We start from the raw sequence: 27,134 nt of genomic DNA on the forward strand, positions 1-27,134 counted from the left end.
GTTTAGATGTGATGTAGAAATCCCATTCCATTCTTGTTGGTTTTGTTCCTGTTTTCTGTGGTTTCCCTGTTACATGCTGCAGATAAATTTGTCCTGTTATTTCTTGTTGTTTTGTTTGTTTGTTTTTCAATGTGCTCTGAGACTTGTTCAATCAGATTATTAAGTAATTACCTGAGTCATGTTGGCATGTTGTTATCTCTGGAAGTGGAATCTGAAACTGCTTCTCCATAGTTCTCATACATAGTTTCTGTTTTTCCACAATTGGCATATTATATAAATGTGTATCATATAAATGTGTATCATATAACAAAACTAGAACAGTCTATAAGAAAAGAATAATATGAGAGTATCTGTGTAGAGCTTGCTTGTAAATAGCCTCTCCGCTTCAAGTTACAGAATTACCGTTAAGTTCAAACACTTGTATATTTGTGGGCCTACATCACTCACTTGCTTCATAACGTTCTAGTTTATGAAATAAAAATCACATGGTTTGCACATTTTAGCCTCTGTTTGAAGCACAGTCTACAGCTACACTGAAAAGGTATCCCACGCATAGTGGAGGCATGACAGTAGTAGTAATAAAAGATAGCGATGTTCAAAATGCATATAGATAAATGCAGCCATTCACTACAGATGCTTTTGCATGTTGTTACTGTTCAGAAATAAACCAGATACGATTTGATGAAGGATTGTAATACCATTTATTAGACTCACTACCCTTATCATAAAAACAGTTTTGTCTTACAACCAATCCATATCTACCCTCTTTTAGTTTGGAGACATTTCCACTTGTCCCATCGCAATGGAGCGTGGTGAAAAGTCTTACTGCCACTGTATTTTGTTCATTAATATTGACTGTAGATATGAATTCTGAAATTCATCTTTGAAAGTATCAACCTATTGAGGAAAAATAAATCCTTATTTTCACAGTATTGTACAGGTGCTTCTTGATGATCCAAAATGAAGGAGGCAGTTTTGTGAAAAATACTTTCTCTTTTTGACAGCTTAGTGCTTCTGTTCTTTGTTGGTGGTCTTTGTGATTTTTTTCTGGTTCTTGGAGTTTGTTTGTTTGTTTGTTTGTTTGCTTTACACATATATTTTTAAAGACTCTGTTTGGATCACTGTGTATAGTGGATTCCACGTCTTGGCATAGCATGGAGTTTGAGATTCTTGTTGTGAGAAGGTTTTGGGGGGACTTTAGAGAAGCAGTGACTATTTCTACTTTTTCCTAATTTATGTTAGCCCATAGGAAGTTCAAATCTCATGGTGTGTTTACCAGATTTGGGTTAAGATGATGGGCCAAGACAAATATGAACATACCTATAGACATATAGTGTTGTATAATTAACCTGTAATTATTTATTTACTTTTTTTTTCCCCTCAGGTCCTCCAGGCCCTCCAGGAGGCATAAGAATAGAAGAAATTAGAGACACCACTGTAGCACTTACCTGGAGTCGTGGAACAGACAATCATAGCCCTATTTCTAAATACACTATCCAGTCAAAAACTTTCCTATCTGAGGAGTGGAAAGATGCCAAAACAGGTAGGAATAATGTCAGAAACAATAAAATCTATAGGTTATAAATACTTTGATTGTTAAGGCACTTAGCTAATCACAAAATAGTCCAAATAAAAAGTAACCAGGGATACTACTAATATCTGCTTCAGAGTTTGGAACCGGGTATCATCCTGGCAGTGTGTTGTCAACATTTTTGTTCCCAGCGTTAGGAGAGACTGAAGTGAATACCAAGATATGCAAAAAAAGAACAGGCAAAGTTTTTTTCCTAGTTGTTGTTTTTGTTCTCTTTTCTTGTTGCTTCTGGAATTGCAAAAAAGCGTCACAGGTTAATTTGGATGATAAATGAATGTCTTAATTTCTGAATTTGTTACGTGGAAAATAGGTTGAAATTGTCTTATTTTTCTGTGAAGAGACCAGTTGCTATTTGCATTATAACTGGCACTCCTAGAGAAAACATAGCTAAGATGATCCTTCTAACCACTGGATGTCATCAGTGTGCCACATAATTGTAGTTGAGGAGATACCTATCTGAATACAGACATACTGACTCTGAGTCTTTCCTTATAAAAAATTAACATAAAAACATAACTTGTGACAACAAATTAAAAATACTTTTGTATTTGAATGCTTTATGATGGATAGTGTTTCTACAAGGTATACTCGATTCTCCTGACAATTCATTAGGCCACTGTAATAAAATACAACATTAGCTCTTTTATGTGGAATTACTAAACTAGTAGACCTGCAACCTGAAATCACATCTCTCTTCTAAAACATGAGGAATGTGTAACACTATTGTATATAATTACCTCCAACAACCAATACTGCTATATGACTTGATAGCTTGGAAAATAAAACTAGAAGATCCCTCCTTAACTCTAGTATCTTGTTTAACAGTTACTTCAGAACAAATTCTTTTGAAATTTTAAAATGAATATAAGAGTTATAAATGTTCAAATAATTGCTTGATTGTTTATTTTGGTGAATATACAGAGGACCCATTTAGATCAGCCTCCCTTTTTTATCACTTTAAATTGTATTCTATTTCCAGTTGATTGTTTCCTTTTCAATAAAGAATGTGCCTGGGGAGAAGCCAGTTTGTACGAAGATATAGGAAGAATTTATGCAGAGGGGATGATATCTCTGATATTGTCATATTTTAAGCTGCATGTTACTAAAACCTGAAATATTTGTGTAGGACGTGCAAGTTCAGGATTCAGATCTTCACTCTCTCCAGTTCGGAGCAAACACTTGAACTCACTTTTCAGGAAGATTTTTTATTTGCAGTGTTCTTCGTATGATGAGATGAACCTCTCTGCATCTCTGAAGTTCTTTGTATGATTAATAAAATAATTGTTGAGACATACAGTCAGACTTGGAGTCTTGTAACATTTTGAGTGGGGATTCACATCTTTGAGCAGAGAGAAACCTAGTTTCTCAAATTCCTTTTCTAAGAAGCTAGGGGGATAGATAGAAATGTTTCATTTCTGAGAAACTGAAATGAATTATTGCAGCGGTTCCAAATTCATCACTTTTCTTTAGAACCACACTGAGTACTTTTGATGAGCTGTACTCACCATAGTAACCACTGCTGGCACCCCTGCAAGCATTACTTAACTCCTGGGCTCCTCCCAGTGTGGCTCAGTGCTAACTTTTATATGAAGGAGACATGATGATCGTTCCAAATTGATCTCTCATCAGTATTTAGGCTGTCATTTACTGCCATCAACTTTCAGTGTGTGAAACAAAATTATACTTTGGCATTGCACTTTGGAAATCTTGTTGTTGTTATTGTTACAACCAAGCCAAGTAAATCATCTCAGGTTGCATAATACCAAGTATGTTGTGTTGTTTGGTGTTTTGGTCTTTTTTTGAAAGAAGTGAGTTCTGCTTGACAGTATGGAAATATGTGTGAATAGGTTATGTAAAAAGTTGTTTACATTTATGTTGCTTATTCAGGTTGAGGGGATCAGAGTATTTTCAAAGTGTTGAGTTTTCATAGTTATTTTGGGAATGTGTGGCACAGCAAGATTAAATGGAGAGATTGGAAGAATCGCAGAAGAAAGAGTAACAGATTTTTATTATGTTTGGAAGCCATAGGAGTTTTGCAATGGCTTTATTGTCTGGACAGAAAAATAATTTTGATAATGATGAGGAAGGTGGTTGACAGATGGAAAGAAATAGAAAGAGTTTTCCTTTCTCCTTCAAGGCTTTGGAATGAAAGCTGTGTCACTATCCAATGTTTACGTCGTTGTTCATGGTTTTGTTGGGGTTTTTTTAGGCAGCCGTTGCACTCATATTTTAATTCCAAACCTGCCACCTTCCCAGTGCAGAGTACATCATTTCTCATCTCCCTCTGAACCCAAGATTTTAGTTTGACAGACAGCTCTGTTGGCCCATACAAGAAATGAAAATCCTCTGTCTTTCCATGGATGTAGAGTGTTCGCTATCCTTGAGTTATACACACAGTGTCATGAGTTGGATAGAGTACATCTTACAGGACATATGTAAGAATGCTTCTTCTTGAATCAGAACTACCTAGCAGGTTGTAACATGCTCACTAGTAAGGTGCACCAAAATACAATCACATTTTATAAACTACTCTTTCTCAATTGATCAGTCCCAAAATTTACACCTGTCTAGCTATTGCATATGTCATTAACTTGTATTTTATTCTTTTTGCATTACACATTTCTCCTTGTATTTTTCTGTAGGTAAAGTGAAATTCCACAACTCCAGTATATGTAACTAATAAGGATAACTAAATAATTGAATGTACTTCCTTTGCTAGTTCACAATCAGTTTGAACATAAAAATATGTAAGGGTTTATCTAAGCATCTAAGATAATGTTATAACTTCCAAATTTCTAGCCATTGCCAGGAGTACTCCTTATAAAACATGGCATCCCTTTTGTGTAACGTAGTGCTCCAGCTGGCTGTGTGTGGTTGTAGACTAGTAGCAGTTCTGTGGATTTAAAAATCTCTTTCTTGACTGACTCCATTGTAAAAATGAGATTTTCTAAAGCAACTTTCAATCTCTTTTAGATCCATCAGATATTGAAGGAAACATGGAATCCGCTAAAGTGATTGATTTAATTCCATGGATGGAATATGAGTTCCGGATAATAGCAACAAACACTTTGGGAACAGGGGAACCGAGTATGCCCTCACAAAGAATCAGAACTGAAGGCGCTCGTATGTAAACAGAAAATGTCAATTTTGTTAAATGTCCTCTTTGTTTTCACATTTTTATTAATTGTTTTGTCTTTTTTATTTTTGGAAGGATTTTATAAGAAGCAAATTCGGAAAATGTAGTCACTAGTAGTAGTGACTGTCTAGATAGACTGATAGATATAGTAGACTGTCTAGATATCTTAATATTAAAGCAGACAGAAAGAAAACACAGTGATAAAACCAGCAAATTTGTCTCCAATATTGAAATAGTCGTGCTGTATCTTTCAGAGACTCCCTCCACTTCTTTGATTGATGTTGGGTAAACACATGCACTTGCTTGACATTAAGATTCATGGCTTAGCAGAAAAAAAACAGATGCGTGTTTTTGACAAGAAAATGTCCTTTTGCTGTTTGGTTTATTTTTAACTAAAAGATGCATGACAAGATGTTTGTCTTACCATATAATGCTATGTATCTGTCAGGCTTGGTCTTGTTTCTTCTTATTCTACATGAGAGATGTGGCATTATTCGACATGGCAAAAACCCATAACAGTATAATGGCTCTGTGTTAAAATTATTAAACTATTTAAGGATACCCTCTAGGCTGAGACAGGTCCATTTTAAATTGGATTCTTGAGAACAAGGAGGATAATACATTCTGTTTGAACTGTACAAAGGAGATAACAGCAGTGCTTTAGGAAGTGATGTATCACTTCAAAATGGCTTTATCCTACAAAGCCTGTGTACCAGTATATCCACCTGAATGCGTATTAGCACCCATGTGCAACCGTGAGATATTTATGATTTTTAGAAAGCCTTTGTCCCATGGCTTGTGATTACAAAATAAAAATGCAAAACCAAAATTAGAAAATTAAATTTTGCAATTAGAGCAGATAGGTTACTGCTGCCATTAGATAGCATTTTAAAATGCATTTGCATTGCAAATTTGAAATCATTTGTTAATAAGGATCCACATTTAGTCCATTTAAAAACTTGCTTAGGAAGAAAGAAAATACAAATCGGTTAAATTAGTCAGGGAAAGAAAATGTGCACAGAATTTCAATACTCAAAGTAGAAGAAAATCACTTCATAAAAAACTGACTACTAATATTGTCTGTTTTCTGACTCAACAACTGTATTTGAACACAGCCCAAGGGTCTAAATGAGAAATCTGGAAATGCTCCTTGTAATTCTGAGTGCACAACAGCCATTTTTGAAATGTCAGGAAAGAGGCAGAAAGGTTAAGGACTGGCATGGGGCTCAGAAGAAATGCTCACAGGTGGTGACCATGGTGGTGTCCTGCAGATTGGAATTTGCCACGTTCATGAAGTTTGTTTTAGCCCCTTTCCAAGGCCCTACTGACTGCTTATGCTCCACTATTTTAGCAGGATGAAATGCTTTGCAAAATGTAGTCTGCTAGGCTGCTGTCCCATTCCCCATGTACAGCACCATTGTCATCTTTGGTAGATTTTGATAGACATTCATGGTGGAGCAAAGCAAAATTCCAGTGTAGTATCCTAAGAATTAGTAAAGACTTCTTGCAATGCTACAAGAGCATATAAGTCAGTAACTATTTGCTGATAAACTTGTGTGCCCAAGAACTTTTCCTGCCAGAAGCTGGAATTTTTATAAGCAGCAACAATAGCATTTGGGATGCATTATCACTCTCCAGGGTGCTACAGAATAGGGTTGTGTGTGCATTTTCATCTTAAAATGAAGAAATTAAGTATTTTGTTCCCTAGACAGCCCACTTCTATACATTGCTGTTATTTTTAGCATTTGTTCTGTGTTAAACAGCAACAAACAGTGCTGCATCTCTGAAACAGCAGCAAACTGCTGTGTCTCATGTCGTACTGTGTGTGACAGATAATGTTCATTCGACTCTAATGTTATCAGTGTCTTTTTCAGTTCTGAAGTCTCTCTTCTTGAAGATAACTTTAATTTCAATAACATTTTAATTAGCATGCCAAGAGCATGTGCTATGGAAGAGAGATCCTTCTTTTAATAAAACATGCATTCTTCATCAGTAACACCCGTATTTCACAGTGACTTCTTGAAACTCAGTTGATCAAAGGCTGATGATTCTATTTTAGCTTTAGTTTATGTTTGGCCTCGTTCTCCACTGATTTTCTTTCTGGAAGGCCAGAATAAAAAATATAAACTGTGCACCAAATGAAGGTTCTGATTTCAAATTTATTTTTACTTTTTTTTTTTTTTCCTTTCTAAATACATTAATTCCTTTCTGCTTTCCTTTTTATTCCCAAGTGACCCTAGCAGTAGACCTCAGCAAACATGTTATTTAAGTAGAGGGAGACCACTAAAGATCTATCCTCTTACTCTCCTGTGACCTTTACTGATTTATAGGAGAAAATGTCTGATCATATAAGAATGTTTTAACACAGAGAATGTCCATGTAGTTAATGCATGATCACCTGAGTCTCATTTAATGCACAGTATTTAGACTTAACCATCATTTGCTTTTTCCAGCAGTACTGTGCATATCCTTCTTATTGAGAGACAGCGAGTAAATACAAAACCACCACAGACAATAGCAATGAAATCATCATATTTAGTGTAAATATGTCATGAATTAATTAGACAGTTCTTGCTGGGTGTTTTCTGTGTGTCATTATAGAAACAAATTTTGGAGAAATGTCTATACTGGATTCCAGAGAGAAAATAGATTTTAGCTGTTTATGGTAGTTAAGAGAATTTAGGTACTGACAGAATCTTACAGAAATATAAATGTAGGGAGTTTGACAGAAAAAAATATTAGAATGACTTTTAACAAACCCTTGAGAGTATCTTTCTTACCTTACCATTCAACTGCACCAGTGAGAGATTAGCAGAGTTTATTGCATCACATAGAACAACAGTGTAAAATGTGATTACTAAATTACTTAAGTACTGGGCAAGCTTTGGTTCCTAATATCTACCCATGCCAATCAAGAAGACATCTGCCATTCATCTAAACTAGAATAGGACTAGGAAGGCAGTGCTTCAAACATGTACTCATTTTGCTCACGCTGTGAGTAAATCCATTAAAATAGGTGGAACTAATTGCAGTCTGTTAACAAATAAATGTTTATTCCCTGGGTACTTGAGCCTTTGGAATATCAGCATCTGAGGAGACATAAGAACATGCTGTCTTTCTATTGAGGCCTATAATTAGTGTTCTACTTCTAAATATTGAATTAAATATTTGTAGAGTGTATGGTTAAAAAGAAGAATGATTGATTGCTCACTATAGTTTGAACTGGCATGTTTCCTGTTGCAGTAGCTATACTTTAGTTTTGGTAAGACCACAGACTGACAGCTATTACAGGCTATCATTATTTTAATTTTGTGGGCCACATGTGCTCATTGGACTTACTGGTAAAAAGAAAAGCAAATCATACTGTTGCTTTCTTCTTACTGACTACATACTCTGTAGTTATTTTTCTTGTCTCTTCTGTTTTTCTAGCTCCTAATGTGGCTCCTTCTGATGTTGGAGGAGGAGGTGGAAGCAATCGAGAGCTGACAATAACATGGATGGTAGGTACTTCACTGAGATGAAATTAAACATATAATTCCACAGGTCTGATTTTGTTGGTCCTGAGATGCATGGAAGGTCTGTATTGCTCCAGTTACTTTACCACAAAAGAATATGTTTCATCTCTGTGAGATTTACAGGATATGAAGAAGTAATGCAGGAATTCTCTTTTGAAAGGATGATTTTGGTCAGCCTTCAGATGAGCTACTGACATTATTTTGGTTGCACTACATGTGCTAATAGTTTTGGTTGAGACTCCATGGACAGAGGAGGAATCACTGAATATAGAGCTTTACTAAATGAAGCAAAAAATTTTATAGTAGAAAATTTTCTGTAATTTTTTCAGTATTCCTAGTTATAGGGCATCAATTACAGTTTTGAGAAATATCTTTGGATAGATACCTTTAATGTTCATGCTGAAAGTGGAAGTCATTTTCACTTAAACTTTTGGCAGATAGTAGCTAGGTAAGTAGGTAGCTTAAAACAACTAACTGGTACCCTCTCCATCATGACTAAAAAGAGGTAGGATTAATTATTCTTTGAATACGTCCATCTCAATTAATTGCACAGGCAGGATTCCTTAATCACTAGCTTTACATAAATGAATATAATTTAAACTAGGCACTTAATTTTTCTCTCTGTGTATTGCAAAAATAATCTCTGCGTATGCACATATACCCACATATTTGCACAGTGTGTCTGTTTCATATCCTCCTTTGCTTATTCCTAGGACAAACTGACAACAGTTGTGATACGCAGCTGCTCTTGGTTTCTTTCTGTAGGCATTAGCTTGATGTGTCTTGCAGTGAGTTTGGAGGAGAAATAAGACCTTAAAATGTACTAGCAGCAGGTGTGCTACTACTACAGATCTGCATAATGGCTTACAGCTGTTTATGGGGGTGGATAGTGATAGGACAAGGTGAAATGGTCTTAAACTGAGACAGGGGAGGTTTAGGTTAGATATTAGGAAGAAGCTTTTCAGACAGAGGGTGGTGATGCACTGGAACATGTTGCCCAAGGAGGTTGTGGATGCCCCATCCCTGGAGGCATTCAAGCCAGGCTGGATGTGGCTCTGGGCAGCCTGGTCTGATGGTTGGCGACCCTGCACATAGCAGGGGGTTGAAACTGGATGATCGTTGTGGTCCTTTTCAACCCAGGCCATTCTATGATAATGAAAGCGGTACTTTTTTCAGTAGGGGATGTGAGCAAACAATAGAAGCAAACCATATGAAAATTGAACTTTAGACCAGTATTTTTTCAGAATCCACGTAGTTTTCTTTAGAGATCCTTCTGTTTGATCAGCTACAAAAATCTGAGTTTTGTCTTTTGCCTTTTTAGCCTCTGTCAAGAGAATACCACTATGGCAATAACTTTGGTTACATAGTGGCTTTCAAGCCATTTGGTGAGAAAGAGTGGAGAAGAGTTACAGTTACTAATCCCGAAATTGGCCGTTATGTCCACAAGGATGAATCAATGCCTCCTTCTACCCAGTACCAAGTAAAAGTGAAAGCCTTTAACAATAAAGGGGATGGGCCTTTCAGTCTCACTGCTGTCATTTATTCAGCACAAGATGGTGAGTACTAATTTTACTAGATAATGTTTACACTGCAGGTTCAAATCAGCACTACGTTAGGGAGAACCAGCTCCCTGTCTCTAATTAGTATAGCAATTGTCCTTGAGCAAGGAGAATGTATTTTGCTCACAAATGATTGCTGTTCATAGTAAATAACGTTGAACTCTACTTTCTAAGTGCTGGAGATTACTTGGTTATACTTGCAGTCTTAACGGGCAATCTGCAGAAGTGTTAATTTTTCATACTTTTTAAAAGATTTAATAATTAAATGGATATATATAGTCTTCGTATTTGCTATCTAAAAAAATTTCATCATTATCCGGCAGTTCTGCCTCTGTGATCTTAATACATCTGATTGACATGTGTATGGTTTTTTAATTCCTAACAGACCACGCTGAAGCCTGTTGATCTAATAGATCACTATCAGAATTCTGCCCCAAAACTGTGAAGCAATGACAGTTGAGTTCTATTTAGTTACATTATGAGTATGTTTAGAGTCTAATATAAATCAGCTTTGTTACATCCTTTACTCTTGTTTGGATGTTAGAAGTACCAGGTGAATAATTTAATAAAAACCTCTAAATTCTTTTTCTTAATTCTTGCTGGAATTATTTCACATGCTGTGATGTTATGGTTGAAGTTAAATTACATTTCCAAAATTATCGGAGGAGGGTAAGCACCAGAAGTTTACCTTAAGTCAGAAGAAATATATACAAGATCCTAATTGCAATGTAATCACTCAAGACTGTTTTTAGAAAAGTATAGTTTATTAATTTCTGCCAAAACCCAAAGAATTGCTCATATCCTTTTCTTTCTGTAGAACAGAATCTCTTTCACAAAGTCAGCAGATCTAGACAAAAAAGCCAAGAGAAGGGCTATAATAACAAGGCCACATTCTCACACTTCCAACTCTATTCTTTATTCTGTGTATTTTATGGGAGATTTATGTTCATGATTCCCATCAGCACTAATGGGAACTTTGCACACAAATTGCCCACACACAGAGAAAAGATAAAGTAGTCCTTTTTGTTTCATACGATAATTCAGGATTCAAGCTAGCAACACTTAGCTGGCTGAAGAGATTAATATTAATCCTTTTTATAAAAAAAACAAAACAAAAAACACCTTTCAGGATATCATCTTCAACAGCTGAAGAGATTAATATTAATCCTTTTTATAAAAAAAACAAAACAAAAAACACCTTTCAGGATATCATCTTCAACAGCAGAAAATTCTTAATGTTTCTGCAATTGTCTAAATATGTTAATAAATTGCTGTGGTATAATAAAAGCCATAACTGCCAAATAACATTTCAGTATCCGTCCTTTCTCAGAGGCATTATTGACAGTGGACCGATAAGCTCACATGTATTTATGTTAGGATTATACTAACTGTGTCAGGGATGGGGATGTGTTTGTATAGCTCTCTAAGTTCAGAGACATGGCAGAGTCTAGTAGCTCCAAAAGGTGGTAGAAAAGCAAATGTTCATTAGTGCCAGCTTCCAGATAAATAAATCACTTTGGTGTTCAAGCATAGACTTTAGCCAAGTTCAGTCACATTATTGATAGAAACACTTGAGAACAAATGATGGCAGATACAGACAGCAAATGCAGTAGAAGCTCAGAGAACCTACTTCTTTCATAGATTTCAAACACACGAAGCACAAAAAAAATGTCAGATTTGTGGTGCTGTAAACCTTTCCAGTAGCGCTAAAAGCTGCTGTGCAAAGCTGCAACCTGACTACTGGCCATTACAAACACAGGAACTGCAGGACAGGTTAGAAGGAATTTTCCAACTGATGTAAAGAAAGTTAATTTTAAAAGCATTCTGTTCTTCCATCAGAACTTGTACAAAGTCCCCTTGGCACTTTGTAGTGCTTGCTGCCTCCCAGCCTTACATTGTAAAGTTACATTGTAAAGAAGATAATTGTGCTATGACAGCTCTTTTTTAGTGAAGAGCATTTACTGGAAGCACATTTGATTGTTGTTTTTATGGTTGTTTTTTTAATTGATGGAATTACTGAATTAGAGGTCTGGAGAAGAGCAACTGATGTCATCTTTCTGGCTCAGGAAAGACTGCAAACATTTATAGAACATAGATGCCAAATAGGGATGTAAATTTCAAGCTCATGAATAAGCATAAGCAGATGAAATACTATTTAGAATGTTGTATCAGCAAAATCCCTGTTAGTTGGAAAATTTCAATATGAAACATTCTGGCAAATTCTGTAATTAATATGAATTAATTAAAATGAAGATTCTAACACTGATTAGATGATCACATCTATTCCACCTGTACTTCTGTACCTCTGAATCAGCAAGTGATTTTACTACTGTCAGAAATCACAGCTTCTCAAATGCAGCAGAGGGATTTTAAAGTAATACGGTGATACAGTATTCCATACTACTATTTACAAGCATTCATACACACACATACATACATATATATACACACAGTGACTGTATTTCTAGTTAGTTGTATATTTTGTAACATATCTGTGTGTCTATTTATAATTGTGGGCATCTTTGTTAAATTTTGTTGCTGGAGAACTTCCGCTTTCCCACATGCTTTAAGCCAAGTTCCATATCTGACAACTGCATGTCATACCTTCCGTTGCTAGTAGAGAGTAATGACTGCTAGTGAGTGCACAGCCTCTTGCTTATCTAAATGTCTGTCACTGTAAAAACAATTTTGCAATAATGCATCGTTTTTTCAATTACTCATTTACATTATTAACAGTCACTGAAAGACAATTACAAAAGGTTACTTTGCATATAAAATTATTTTGTTACCTAGGATACTTTTCATATGAGATGTAGCTGATTTTTTTCTTAACACTGGCTGTTTTGATGCATAGTTGACATGATGCCCAGTTAGAAGATTAAGTATATGAAAGCTTTCCTCAGCTCGGGCTGCCATGACTGTCTGTTGCAACTTGTTTCAAAAGATTCACAAAAGGGTGCTGTTCTTAGCTTGAAAAACTTTATCTTTTGTAAACATTGCTAAGTTTACGCTTTTGAAGTTCCTTACCTCATTTAAAATACAAGCAACAGTGAAATTAACAGCTTTTTGTAATTTATCTACAACCTTCTTAAATAAAAGCGTCACACTATTGTGGTCTGTATTCTAACTTGGCTGGTATCCAAAAAAAAAAAAACAAAACAAAATCACTTCTCAGACATGTGCCTGATAGAAGGGTGCTCTTGGATTATTTCACATGTATGTTTAAGTTTATATGTGCCACTAATCAGCTCATCAATATCTGGTCATATGAAAACTTTGTATCATTGTGTGTAGATAGCTTAATACATATATATGTGTGTATGTGTGCATATGTATATGTTCTAATCTGTCAACTGCTGTCCAATTTAGATCACTGGATGCTTCATTCAGTTCTTTGTCAAAGCCAGTTTTTAATTTACACAAATGGAATCTCTTCAAGCATAAAAATACATAATCTGAGCCAAGTAAAGAATCGTTGCTCTGTTTTTTTATAGTCCTTTCCCATACAGATCATCACTGAATTTAAAGTTTACACAAGTTAAAACAGGTTAAAGACTAAGACACTTGACCCCCTGAAAATAATACAAAACACTAAATTGAGATGAGTCCCTGTAGATAAGTTTAACAATAGCACCAAATGAAACTGGTTATTTAGCATGTGTTCTATCTTGTAGCTCCAACTGAGGTACCTACAGATGTGAGTGTGAAAGTTTTGTCATCTTCTGAAATTTCTGTTTCTTGGCATCACGTTACTGAGAAATCTGTGGAAGGATATCAGGTGAGTTTAGCTGCAACACTGCACATTTTCTCATTAATTTAATTTCCATAGTTAAATGCAAGGGTAATTCCTATTATAACATTCCAGCTTTTAGGGTTCACTTGTCTTAAGTTTGCTGTCCAGATTTCACATCCCAAAAAAGAGATTATTTTTGGTGCTCTGTACTTCCTTACTAGGACATTTGCAAGTCATTGTTATATCATAAAATAATATTGTCTGTTTATGTTATGTAATCAAATGCATATTGTTACCTTCTCAAAACATATTGAAATTAAATTTGGAGTGTAATTGTCAACAGAGACATGAAACTGTAACTCATGACCCATTTAAATTATCAACAATTATTAATATAATTCACTGACAACTCTATTAAGTAGAACAAGGTGAAATATGCATATAATCCTGTAGAACGGGTACAGTTTTATTGTGCAAGGCAATGTTTTGTTTGTGTTTTCTATTCCTTGTATGAGAAAAAGCTTCAAGGTATGTTTTTCTGGTCCAAAAGTAAGTGGTCATAGTGGTTAAAATTGTTCACGTCCTTTTACAAAGTTGACAACAGCCATGGGATGGTTGCAACTAGAAATGACCGTGTAGCTCTCCACATGGCAGGGAATTCTTACATCATCCATGCACAGCAGATGCTGATGAACTCAGCTGGCTTACTTTGGCTGCACTGCAGAAAAGGGATTTGGGCACTAGATTGTTAGTGATTTGCTTTGAAGTTTAAGTCGTCAGCTGCTTGATGGTAGCTTCTGTGTTCCAAAATGAACAGAGGGTCATAAAATGTGTGTACGTGACTGAAATATATGAATGAATGTTCTTTTAAATACTAATACTTTCCTCCATATTTCATTATTTCTATTTATCTCTCCTTGAGAGGCATGTAATATTTTGGGGATATTGTAACAAGATGCAGATCATAGTGAAGATCTCAGTAGGAACTAGCACAGTGTCATATGTAAAAGGATTAATAATTGTTGATTCGTCAGAATGTGCACAGAAAATTATAAGCACAATTATAAGCTCAGGAAACAGATTTGAAATAAAGGCACTGACATCATCAACTGTAACTTTTAATTTACTAAAACAGCACACTGGTTTGGTGTTTCATATGAGTTGTGCAACTAGAATCTAATAGAAAAAATCATGGTCAGATATGAGAGCAGGTGGAGAATGTGGAACTGTGAGCTCAACCCTGCTACCATGTAGCAGAGTTGCACTTCCAAGTTGGACTGTCAGTTCAGAAAGTGAGCAAGAAGCCTTGGTGCTGTGAATAACCCAGACATTCTGAGCAGGTGCACACCAGGGAGCTTATAGGAATGCAGAAATACCAGTAGCAAAGAGGTCTGGAAATATGCTGGATAGATTGGGGTTGCAGCAGTGATAGAGCATGGCAATTATGTTGAAAGTTGTGATGTGGGGCAGGACATATGGAAGGATGTTGAGGATGGCTGGGAGAAGAACATGGTGAGAGAACATTCTCATAGCCATTTTAGATCACATTTTTATTTTGCACTATTTTTACCTAAAGCCAGCTGAGTTTCTGACAGGGAGCATCAGGGGAAGAAGAAAGAATGATGTGGTCACCAAGGATGGAAAAGACCTCCAAGATTATCCCTTAGTACAGCATCTGAGGAGAGGAGAAGGAGAGGCTGAAGGAGCTGGGAATGCTCAGCCTGGAGAAGAGGAGGCTCAGGGGAGACCTTATTGCTCTCTATAACTTCCTGAAGGAGAGTTGTAGTGAGCTGAGGGTCGGCCTCTTCTCTTGTGTCATTAGTGATAGGACCAGAGGGAATGGTTTCAAGCTACAGCAGGGGAGATTCAGGCTGGACGTTAGGAAATATTACTTCTCAGAAAGGGCGGTGAGGCACTGCAATGGACTGCCCAGGGAGGTGGTGGAGTCACTGACCCTGAGGGTGTTCGAGGAAAGACTGGAAGTTGTGTTGAGGGACATGGTTTAGTGGAATCTATTAGTAATAGGTGAATGGTTGGACTGGATGATCTTTCAGGTCTTTTCCAACCTTGGTGATTCTATGATTCTGTGATTCTATGATCTAAACTTTTCTTGAACACCTCCAGAGTCAGTGACTCCATCACCTCCCTGGGCAGTCCATTCCACTGTCTGACCAGTCTTTTGGAGAGTAAGTTTTTCCTGATGTCCAACCTTAATCTCCCCTGACGCAACATTAGGCCATTCCCTCTTGTCCTGTCACTACTTACGTGGGAGAAGAGGGCACCCGCATCCTCCTTTCAGGCAGTTGTGGAGAGCAATAAGGTGTCCCCTGTGCCTCCTCTTTTCCAGACTGAACATTCCCAGCTGCCTCAGCTGCTACTCATAAGACTTGTGCTCCGGACCCCTCACCAGCTTTGTTGCCCTTCTCTGGATACACTCCAGGTCCTCAATGTATTTCTTGTAGTGAGGAGCCCAAAACTGAACACAGTACTCAGAGTGTGGCCTCACCAGTGCTGAGTACAGGGGGAAAATCACCTCCCTGCTTCTGCTGGCCACACTGTTTCTAATACAAGCCAGAATGCCATTGGCCTTCTTGGCCATCTGAGCACACTGCTGCCTCATATTTAGCTGAGCATTGGCCATCACCTGTGAATCCCTTTCTTCCACACAATCTTCCAGCCACTCTCCCCCAAACCTGTAGCATTGCCTAGGGTTGTTGTGGCCAAAGTGCAAGACCCAGCCCTTGGTCTTGTTGAACCTCATCCCACTGGCCTCAGCCCAGCAATCCAGCCTGTCCAGATTATTCTGAAGGGCCTTCCTAACCCCAGGCAGATCAACACTTCTGGCCAACTTGGTGTCATCTGCAAACTTACTGAGGATGTACTTAGTGCCCTCATCCAGGTCATCAATAAAGATACTGAACAGAACAGGCTCCAATACCAACCCCTAGGAAGCTCCAGCTGTGTTTAAATCCATTCACCACCACTCTATGGGTCTGGCTGTCCAGCCAGTTCTTTACCCAGTAGAGTGTACCTTGTCCAGGCCACAGGCTGCCAGCTTCTCCAGAATACTGTGGGAGACATGTCACAGGCTTTGCTGAAGTCAAGGTAGACCACATCAACAGCCTTTCCCTCATCCATCAGCCAGGTAGCTCAATCATAGAAGGTCGGGTTGATCCATAACCTTTTCAGGCACTGAGATTAAGCTGATGTGCTCATTCAATCAGATAAAAATACAGGATACAGGGAAAAGTCAATATTATTGCAGTGGAAAAGAAGCACAGAGGACTACTGGGATGTAAAGAGGTTAACTGTAGTTCTGAGAAAGGCAGAATACCCTGGCAATGGATGGGAAGTTCTGTTACACAGAATACACATGTAAGGGATGTCACCTTATTTTGTCAGCTGGAGCATGATGGTTCATCCACTGACTCCTAGCAAATTACTACATTTCCACGGATCCAGCATGGATGGAATGCTTGAATATGTACAATAAGCAGTGGTATTGGAATCTTGACTTTCTTTTCTTTTTTTTGTTCTCTTTCCATAAAGTAATCTTCTAGTTAAGGTGACTGGGAAGAAAAGTTTGTATCTGAAGCATTAATGAGCAGACAAATAGGTGTGAATTACTGCCCCCATAGAGCTCAATACCATGTTCATTCTGAGATCTTTTGCCCCTAGAACAATAATTAGCCTCAATCTAGCAGAGAAGAGAGCAGCAAAGGGTAAGCCAGTAGGGGTGAGAAGAAAGTCCTGTGCTCCGGAAGAACAGAATTGCTATCCTCATCACTCCAGTAGGAGCTATTTGTACAAGGCAGAAAAATAGAAGACTGTAGACTACCTTTCTGAAGTTGTAGAGGAAAGGGCACAGATCTGGTCAAACTACTTCATAAAATTAGAATGAAAATGTCTAGAAGGTTCTGTCTGTATATGCATCAAGAAATTTTCCAGTGTTTATTTTTCAGTTAGCACTTAGGTGAAACACTTGTTGACAAAGTCCCTTATTCACCAAAACACTTCCTCAGTTTCACGATGGTCTTCTATTGGTACCTAACAGTGGCATAACTGACCTCAATGCTAGAGTTCAAGAGGTGAGAGTATTCTGAGTTATGTATCCAGAGATATTTCACATGTGACATGACATTTTTCACACCAGGAAGAGTCAGATTTTCTTGACACTAATGCATGTTGTCTGAATGATTGCCATCACAGTAATGAGTGTGAGCTGATACATTTTGCCATTACAGTGGAGTGTCCTCAGCTCACACTTAAAGAAGAGATAAAGTAAGAAAACTATCTCCATCCATACAGAGAATTTAGGATTTATGAGTTCTTGTAGTATCTTGCTAAAAGACACAGCTCTTTGGTTCATGCTATACCATAGACACTATATTATTTCTTCTGCTTCTATGAAATGGATGTTTATTTCATTAAAAACATTTATCTCTGTTCATTGATATTGTCCCTCTCACTGAAATACGTCATGAGCATTTTCTTACTGTGAATGAAATGTCTCTTTTCTGTCCCTCCATGCATTTGAAGCTTCCATGCATTTGAAAAATGTTGTTTCATGACACTAACAAAAATCTCCAGATATATTTCAGAGTTTTTTACCCTAACTTTGAACACAGGCAACTGTGCTAATTCATAACAGCTAAGGCATTTTCTTCCCACCAATCTCTGTGTGAACCCTATGTTGGTTTTGGCGTAATTCCTTCAAGAGCCTCTGGAGTTGGAGTTAAATACTCTCTTCTGTCCTTTAAGGATGTGTAGACTACCCTAGCAAGGTCAATGTAGAGCACTGAGATTCATATCCGTGCTCTGAAATAAAAAAAGAGAACAAAGTGGGAAAATGGGGATTCTTGTAGAGTGGGACACAACATTCTGGATACTACTTTCAGAGAGGCAAGAGAGTGTAAGGGAAAATCCTAAGTATTTCAAGAGACTTTTAAAGTATTTAAATAATATGTGAGAAGAGAAACACAGGAATAAATAAGACAGTACTTTTTCCTAGCTCTCAAGGCAGTTGTCTTCTTATTTTAAATCTTTATTTTCCAAGAGTTATAGTCCAGCAATCCGACTATAGAGATATGACTCACTCTCTAAGAGTACTTAAATCCACAACATTCCAGCCAAGAGCAATAGTATTTGGGATTTAGATTTAGTTTAATTTTTAAATTATATTATTTTTACCTGAAATGTAATATGCTGTCAGTGTAATTTACATTTTCTTTCATTGTTCTCACTTGTCTTGTTCGATGCTATACATTACTGATTACATTATGCCTGTAATATTCTTGCAGTGTAAGCGATCAGTAAAAAAAGTAGAAAGTTTTACAAGTCTGAGGTATTCAAAGGCTTCCATCATATGTCTAATATTTAACAAAAGCTTCTCATATGAGTTGTTTTACATATTTATGTAAAGCAGATAATTTGCAGTTAAAAATAATAATAATTTTTAAAATGGCATTAAAAATGAATGAAAAAGCCTTCAGTGATCACTTAATATCCAGATATTCTAGATACATGCAGTATCATGGAATCAATAGCAGAGTGTATTCTATCCTCTAGTGTAGATAACAATATTAAAGTTCTGAGTGATGCTCAGCATCAAAATAGCAAGAAAATAGCCTAATTTGGCCAAAGGCATTATCCATTCTCCAGACTTTCAATGACTTAACTGAGAACAAATTAATCCACTTTGAGAAAAATTGTTATAATACAATCTGACTTAGTTTCTGTTTCTTTGCATTTATATACAACTTAGTTAAAATCTTGGCCTGGAGAAGGAGTTCCATTCTATTGCTGTTAAATATCTTTTAGTTCACTTAACATCCAGAGTATGTAGTATCAAAATGTATACATCAATTTTTATAAACTTTCTCTATAACAAAGCATGTTAAATTTAATTATTCATTTTGCTTACAGATTCGTTACTGGGCTGCTCATGATAAAGAAGCAGCTGCACAGAGGGTACAAGTAAGCAATCAAGAGTATTCAACCAAACTGGAAAACTTGAAGCCTAATACACGCTACCACATAGATGTTTCTGCCTTCAATAGTGCAGGCTATGGACCTCCCAGTAGAACCATTGACATTATTACCAGGAAAGCACGTAAGTAAATTGAGCATTATTGAGGTTATTTATAGTGTTCTGTATTTCATTATTGCATGTTGTATCATGTCTATCATTTCTTCAAGCTTGGCTTCTCATTTGTGTATCTGGCATTCTCCCTTTATGTAGTGCTAATTTTCTATGAAAAATTCAACCAAGGCTCTCCTTCCTCCCTTTTGTTTCCATGTATCTTACCAAAGCCAGAAAGGAGATGAATATTTTACAATTATAGGTTGGTTAAGGGTGGAAAGGACTCAGAAGGCCCTACATCCTTCTCAAAGCAAGGTCAGCTGCAGGCTCAGACCAGGATGCTCAGGAATAGGTTTTGTGGGGATGGAGAACCTCCCTGTGAGCCCTGTTCCACTGCCTGACTTTTTCCTAGCATCTAGTCTGAGCCTCTGATATTCAAATGTGTGTCTTTTGTCACTCATCCCTCCTGCCATGCACCACTTTAGAGAACCTCACTCCATCTTATTGATAAACACAGACAGGCTGTTCATAAGTTGCTCCTAAGAAAGCAACCTCATCTTGAGAATGAACAAGCCTGTCGTTCTCACCTTTTCAAAGGGCAGTACTCCAGCTCCCTACAAGGTCAGTGGCCTTGTGTTAATCTCACTGCACATTATCAGTGTCTTTCTTGTACTGGGGGACCCAAAGCAGGACACGATGTTCCAGGTCTCTCGAACATTCTTAGCAATGTTCAATTAAGAAATATATCTTGTGTATTTAAAACACACTTATGTGCACTAAAAATGTGTACAACTAGTTTGAGGATTTCTGTCAGCACATAGTGTACTGGGCAACTTGGACCTGCAGGGTTGTGCTGAATTATAATATATTTTATACAATTATTGTGTGAAATACGATCAACAGTTTCTGCAACAGGGTGCTTTGATTACTACTGAGTTAAATGCTTTAGAACTGCCTTTAAATGGTTAATTAAATATTAAATTTCAATGAATAAATATGACCTAAGCCACATTTCAGGGAAGTACTGAAGGTATTTGCATGCCAGCAAACACACATGGTCAGCAGCATAGTAAAGGGTAATTTTGGTCACTTTCATTCTGACAGCACAGAAGGGCAAACCCACAAAGCAGCCACTGCAAAGCCATACGCAAATTGTCTGGCTGAAGTTGCAGCACTTGGTTCAAGGAAGGGAACTGCTTACCTCTATGGAGATTGGATTTAATTTCCCTTTTTACGTTTCTATATATCCATGAAAATGTCAGTGAAGTTTTATGAAGTCTCAGTTCTTTTCACGTTAATATATATGTTGCTTTTCAGCTCCAAGCCAACGTCCAAGAATCATCAGTTCTGTAAGATCTGGTTCAAGGTACATCATCACCTGGGATCATGTGAAGGCAATGTCAAATGAGTCCGCAGTTGAAGGATACAAAGTATGACCTGTGAAAATAAGTTTTATCAATGTGTATTCTAAATGAGCTGTATTTTATAAACTGAAATGCATTTTGGTACCTAATGGAGCTTAGATATAATTGCATGCTAAAGATGAACATGTCAGGCTCAGAGATCTCAAACATCTAGTAGACACAGGGCAGAGCTGATGGACTTAGTCAATATGATGAGAAAATACTGTGGGTAGTGAGCCGTTTTATGTTAACATTTAGATCTGCTCTGACTGTAGCAACCTGATATCCAGTATGATTATATTTAGACTATAGGCTAAACTGAATATTTTTGCCACCCTCTGTTCTTATCCTCCATCATTCAAACACTCATTCTGAATGTAGAAAATTGAAATTATTCTTCAAAAGGTGGTGTAAACTATACTACAGAGAAAGCAATGAAGAAACGTGTTATCTAGATTATCCCTAGATAAAAAGGTAAAAGATGGTATCTGCAACTAAGTTTTGAGATATATACAAGCATAAAGCTAATACCTTTTCATTCACTTACTGTACGTATATAACTGTGTGTTTGTGGAAATGTGGGATTTTAATAACAGTGTTTGCTCTGACTTTCCTAGGTGCTATATAGACCAGATGGACAACATGAAGGCAAGTTGTTTTCAACTGGAAAACACACAATAGAGGTCCCAGTCCCCAGTGATGGTGAATATGTTGTTGAGGTCCGAGCACACAGTGAAGGAGGAGATGGAGAAGTAGCTCAAATTAAAATTTCAGGTGAGCAGATAACTTCTTGCTTCCTTCCAACACTCCTTGGAAATTTTGGAGTAAACATTTTCTTCTTGTGCGCTCCCCAGAGATGTCCACACCATTCACACCCAAAACTGGAGAGGTAGTTAGCTCTTCAGAAGTGACTGCACTAATAATTAAGGTTTATCTTAGAGTCTTCCTGAAGCTGAAAATGCACACAAGACACTTCAGCAGTGGCCTAACTCAGTCCTGGAAGCACTGCCAGTCTTCCAGACATCACTGCTTCTACAGGTGCCCTCAGTTATGCTGCCACTTTCAATAGTTTACTGCAAGTTTAACTGCACGTGCATGCCTAGGGCTGAAGAAATCAAGTTGCAGTAATGCTGTAGTTCCTAGGATCTGGTACCTCGGCATCTCATTCCATTCTTAACTGCCACAACAAGTAGAAAGGCAACTCAGACAAAAGTTGTCCACGAACCAATTGTTAGGTGAGTTCCACTTCCCAGGGTAGAGGAAAAGCTTTTTCATAGACATGAAAAAGCAGTGAGAGATGCAAAATGTTCAACTTCAAAGTGGTTTGGATGATTGGTAAAGAGGGTGGCCAGGCTGATTCAACTTATGTTCACTATTTACTCTAAATACAAGGTTAGACGTGGTCTGTACATCCTTTCCCTACTAGTTTTGCACCCTTTGTATAAAACAAAAAATATAATGAAGTCAGGGACTCGGACAGTGTTTTTGCAAGATTATGTTTTAAATGTGCTGTATTATTTTATTTTTTTCTTTACTTAAAAAATGAACTTCGGGGATAGTAAGGTTTAAACATAACAATATTATTGTCACACCACCGATGCAACCATTATTACATCGTTTTAAAAAGCATTACCTATGCTATATTGTGAGTGTACTTCATGAAAATGTGCCCCTGTTGAAAAGAATGGATCTCTAACCTGCTGTTTTTCAATAACATAGACAGTTTAAATCACCTAACGTGAACTCACTACTATCACCAGTCTTGTTTGGATGAAGCATCTAATCCAGGCTTGGTAAAATGAATCTAGAGGTGGAGAATCATGAGAGTTAATTAATCACTGTCACTGATCACAACTTTTTGTCCTGTTTTTTTTGTCCTATAAAATGGTGTTCAGCTTCTTTTCTAACCACAACCTTAAATCCTTCCCAGAGTCCTATATTTCCAGGATGCAGCATCCCTTCCTGATTTGTGTAGCATTTCCTTAGTGTGTAATTTTATATAAGGTTGTGATTATACACAGTTGGTTTGAATGACCTTAAGTTCCCATGCTATCTGGGATGATGATTTTTCTTGGAAACCTGTAGAGGGGGTTTGGTTTCCTAGAAACAAATGTTTTGATGGTCAGCTGGCCAGAATGGAATTTATATGTTTAGAGTGATGTAAACTACAGGGAAAGCAAGGCATAAAGCATATTATTTAATTTAGAGAGGACAATTGCCTTTAGGCATCTGGTTGCAGAATTTACAAACTAAATTAATTTCTTGTATAAGTGAGTGGGGAGAATGAAACAGCAAGCACAGGGACTGAATATAGCCTGGATGATGACCAGGATGGAACACATCCTAAGCAAACTGGAAGGATGCATGGAAGAGAGAGGAATGTTTAAAAACCTGTGTTTCTTCCAGATTTATGTCCTCATGCTGTTCATTGGGTATAACATCCAAATTAATTTACCTCATATACCTAAGTTAGGTAACTGAGTTTCCATTATAAACAGTGTTCATTTAGGGTATAATTCAGATATTTAAACATTCAACAGCTTTAGCAACACTCTTGGCACTAGACATACCCTAGATTACCAGGGATGTCCATGTAATGCTGGCAGTATGACAGGTTCTACAGGAGACCTTGCATCTTCTGGATCAGCAACTGGAGACCAGGCAGGATCTTAGAAGCACCATTTGCCCTTTATTTCAAGCATCTGAACTGCACATTTTGCAAACCAAAACCATTTCCTTGATTTGTGCGGCTGAAATTGCTGTGCTAGGAAACCACAGCATAGTCAGTCTGTTGTAGATGTGCAATTCTAAGCTCATACTCAATCGAGCACCTAGCTCAGGAGCCCTAGGTAGCCCTGAGATCTTAACTTATGTATTAAAACTACAGTACATTTTAACAAACACAAGTTGCATTTGGAAGTCAAATATAAAAGAAGCTAGAATTGTGTGTTATTTCTAGCTTCTTATCTAAAGCACAGACCTTGTTTTTCTCCTCCTTCTTACAGAAAACCCAGGCATAGGCTGAAGAAGGAGGCAAAACATCCCACCTTTGCCCACTTATATTCAGTCACTTTCCTAAGGATGCACTGTTTTAGCTGAGCATGATGTAAAGGAAATTTAGCAAGCAGTTGTCATGCACACATTTCTGCTCTGTGAGCATCATGAAATGCCAGTGCTTATCATAAAGTAATTCACTGCATATATGCCGTGATGTGTTTTGGCATATTGTTACAATCTTTAGACTAGTTGTGAACCACTGTATTTTACTCAGCAGTGCCTGTCATACTGGAGGCTGGTGATACTTTTCAAGCCCACTATAATAAATACATGAGCTATGCAATTGAAAAATAATTCTTGAGGTAAAAAAACTATTTGACGATGGGCACTACTTGTTTGGCCAAAGGAGTCCGTTCCAGTGGCTAATAGTAGCTTATCTACTTTCTCTGACATACATTAAAGGCTGAAAATTGTGGATTTTTGTCTCTTTTGTGCTTTATGGATTGCAATGCTTTGTCATAATAATAGCATTAACGTAATCAAAGCAGTCCTGCCATCAGTCAGAACTAAAACTATGTGATACTTAGTACTTTTCTCATTTCATTTGTGTATCTGCATTGGCCTCAGTGCAATTAATTTATGCCAGAGAAAAGAAAAATAGAAGCAAGCTCTCAAATTTTAAAGTTTCATCCATGAGGGAGGAGAGTAACTTCATATTTAAGAAAATGCTGTGAAAAAAAAAATAAAGATGACACTTTCACCTTCAAATATAAAATAAGGTTAATATCTCATTTTAAGTAGTAACACAAAGAATAACTTACCTACTGCATATGCGAACAGCAAGAAAAGAAAATTAAACAAAATTATAGCTCTAATGGCCATAAATAGGTTGTGCAGTGGTGTTTGACAGGCTGTATAAATTAAAATTAGGTATGCGTGCAGGGATTAAAACACAGAGCAATATAGATGACTCATTATCAGAATAGTGCTAACAAGACAGTAATTGCTATACATCAGAAAACAACAAAAGTGACTTCTGTCTTGTAAAGGACCTTGTAACTTCTTGTGTGCTGCTTTCATCTTCAATCTGAGTTGCTACTTGCCTGTCTATCTAAGCTTGAGAATTACCTGCAGAATCCCAGCTGAGGGTTGCTGCATGGTCACGTGAGTGCCTGGGGACTCTGTAAAGGCTTTTCAACATTAGCCAAAAAAGAAATGTACCACAACTTCAGACACCTTTTTACATGTCATAGATTATGCCAGCTGTCACCAAGCTTGGAAGAATGCTCGATCTTCCATGTATCTGCCATAGAAATGTATTTCTTAAAGTTGTAGTTGGATTTCTGATAGCAAAGCTTCTAAAGATAGCAAAAAGATACTCAAGAAAAATACTGAAAAACTATCGTGAAAGCCAAGGGAGTGTACTACAGCTATGGGGTGAATTCTTCTGCAAGTGAATCAAGGATCTTCTGCTAGACTAAGGGTAGTTAGTAAAGCAGATATTCATAGTAGGGAAAAAGTAACTTGAAAAAACAGTCACTTTTCTTCATAGTATGTGGATGAAGGTACTCAGTAAAAGCAGGCGGCAAGTTGAAATCTGTCCAAATAATACACTTTTACGTGGCACAAAATTATACTATGGAACTTCCAGTGCCAGGAGCTGAGCAGGACAGAGTTATAAATACAGACTTGGTCTAACAGTGCTTTATGTAAAACAATGCCCTGTATCCAGCCCTTGAGTCAAAAACTACTGATTGACAGATGTGGGGAAGAATATGAGACAAAAATTAGACTCTGCCGGCAATGAATTTGTTTTTCTTTTCATTTCATCTGTTACAGACCCCTGTTGGAGTCAGTGTCCTGAATGAGGCAAAAGCTTGGATATCACTCATTTAATCTGACCTTGTACTCACAGCTTTAGGAAAGTGCACTACAAAATGCTTGAATAATATTTAGTTGATAGACAAAGGATTCGTTCTTTTGAAATCCTCATATACTCTCTTTACTATTTTCACTTGTTTGGATGTTATCCACCAATAAATGACTGTCTTCTAAAATGTTTAAGTAGACAAAGAAAAATAAATTGTGGCTTACTACTGAGTTAAAATACCCTTCTGAAAAAATTGGCAAGCTTTTGATAGCCACTGTTTCATTAGGACCATCAATTCATCAGTGAAGCAAAATGCTTGATATTACACTCACTTCAGCATTAGAAGAAAATAAAATAAATATTTATGTTCATTATGTATTTTAACTCTCTCTTCTTTAAATGGAACAGCATAACAAACAGAGAACTGCAGAAAAATATTACGTAGCCCATAGTCTGAATGCCAAGATGCTTATTGTGGATTAATATAGTAATTCCTTTGATGCATAATGATTTAATTTAATTCAAATGCATATTCTAATTTCACCTCTTGGTAGGACATTTAACTACTGAACTATATACAGCATTTTTAATTGCCTTGAGAAATCGAAGTTAGGCAAGTGATCTTTAGAGTGGTTTAAAGTAATACTTGAAGAACTCATTATTTTTTCCCCTTAATAATCTAGACAGGATTGCAGTGGTGATCACAGGGATAAAGAAATGAAGAAGGGAATTGTTTCTAACTGTGACAATTCTTGCATGTTTTAATTTTTAATAGTAGCAATAGAATTGCATTATTCAAATTATTTTTAAGTTCAGTGGGTAACAAATTATCTTACTTCTCAGGGGTGCCTTGAAGTGGTGGCATACTCATAACTCTCAGTTGTATGTACCTGGCCTAAACAAACTACTTTTCTTCTCATTTAATGAGGAGAGTGGTTCAGAACTCCTAGGTTAGACAGCTGCTGTATCATAGCTTTGCATGAAACCATGAAACCTCTCTCACTTGTAACAGAATAAAACCCAGTGATTCTCTGACAAAAGCCATTGGTGATTTTCTGGTTACTTTAGTTATTACAGGTATAAAACACAGATAAAATAACTTATTTGCTAAGTCAGAATTATCTTTTAAGTGGCAGTGACCACATGGGAAATACTGGTGTATATTTGCCTTCTTTCTATAGATATGTTCATAGTACATCTTATTACGTACTGAAATGCTCCATGCCCTTTTCAGGGAACTTCAAGGAC

At 37.0% G+C, this 27,134-nt stretch overlaps 1 protein-coding gene across 17 annotated transcripts in view; it reads left to right on the forward strand.

Annotated features, from left to right (window-relative positions):
• Positions 1-27,134, forward strand: part of CNTN1 (contactin 1) — a 225,682-nt gene that overhangs the window by 189,251 nt on the left and 9,297 nt on the right. For all 17 annotated transcript variants that reach the window (XM_085536184.1, XM_085536156.1, XM_085536165.1 and 14 more), the window contains 8 exons: positions 1,385-1,543; positions 4,565-4,714; positions 8,157-8,227; positions 9,564-9,798; positions 13,476-13,579; positions 19,460-19,646; positions 20,934-21,046; positions 21,637-21,793. In XM_085536184.1, coding sequence (XP_085392310.1) covers positions 1,385-1,543; positions 4,565-4,714; positions 8,157-8,227; positions 9,564-9,798; positions 13,476-13,579; positions 19,460-19,646; positions 20,934-21,046; positions 21,637-21,793 — 1,176 coding nt within the window. The remainder of the gene's footprint in view (positions 1-1,384; positions 1,544-4,564; positions 4,715-8,156; positions 8,228-9,563; positions 9,799-13,475; positions 13,580-19,459; positions 19,647-20,933; positions 21,047-21,636; positions 21,794-27,134) is intronic.

This window comes from Coturnix japonica, chromosome 1 (assembly GCF_054131305.1).
Source record: "Coturnix japonica strain WE chromosome 1, WE-NBRP24, whole genome shotgun sequence".
Classification (NCBI taxonomy): Eukaryota; Metazoa; Chordata; class Aves; order Galliformes; family Phasianidae; genus Coturnix; species Coturnix japonica.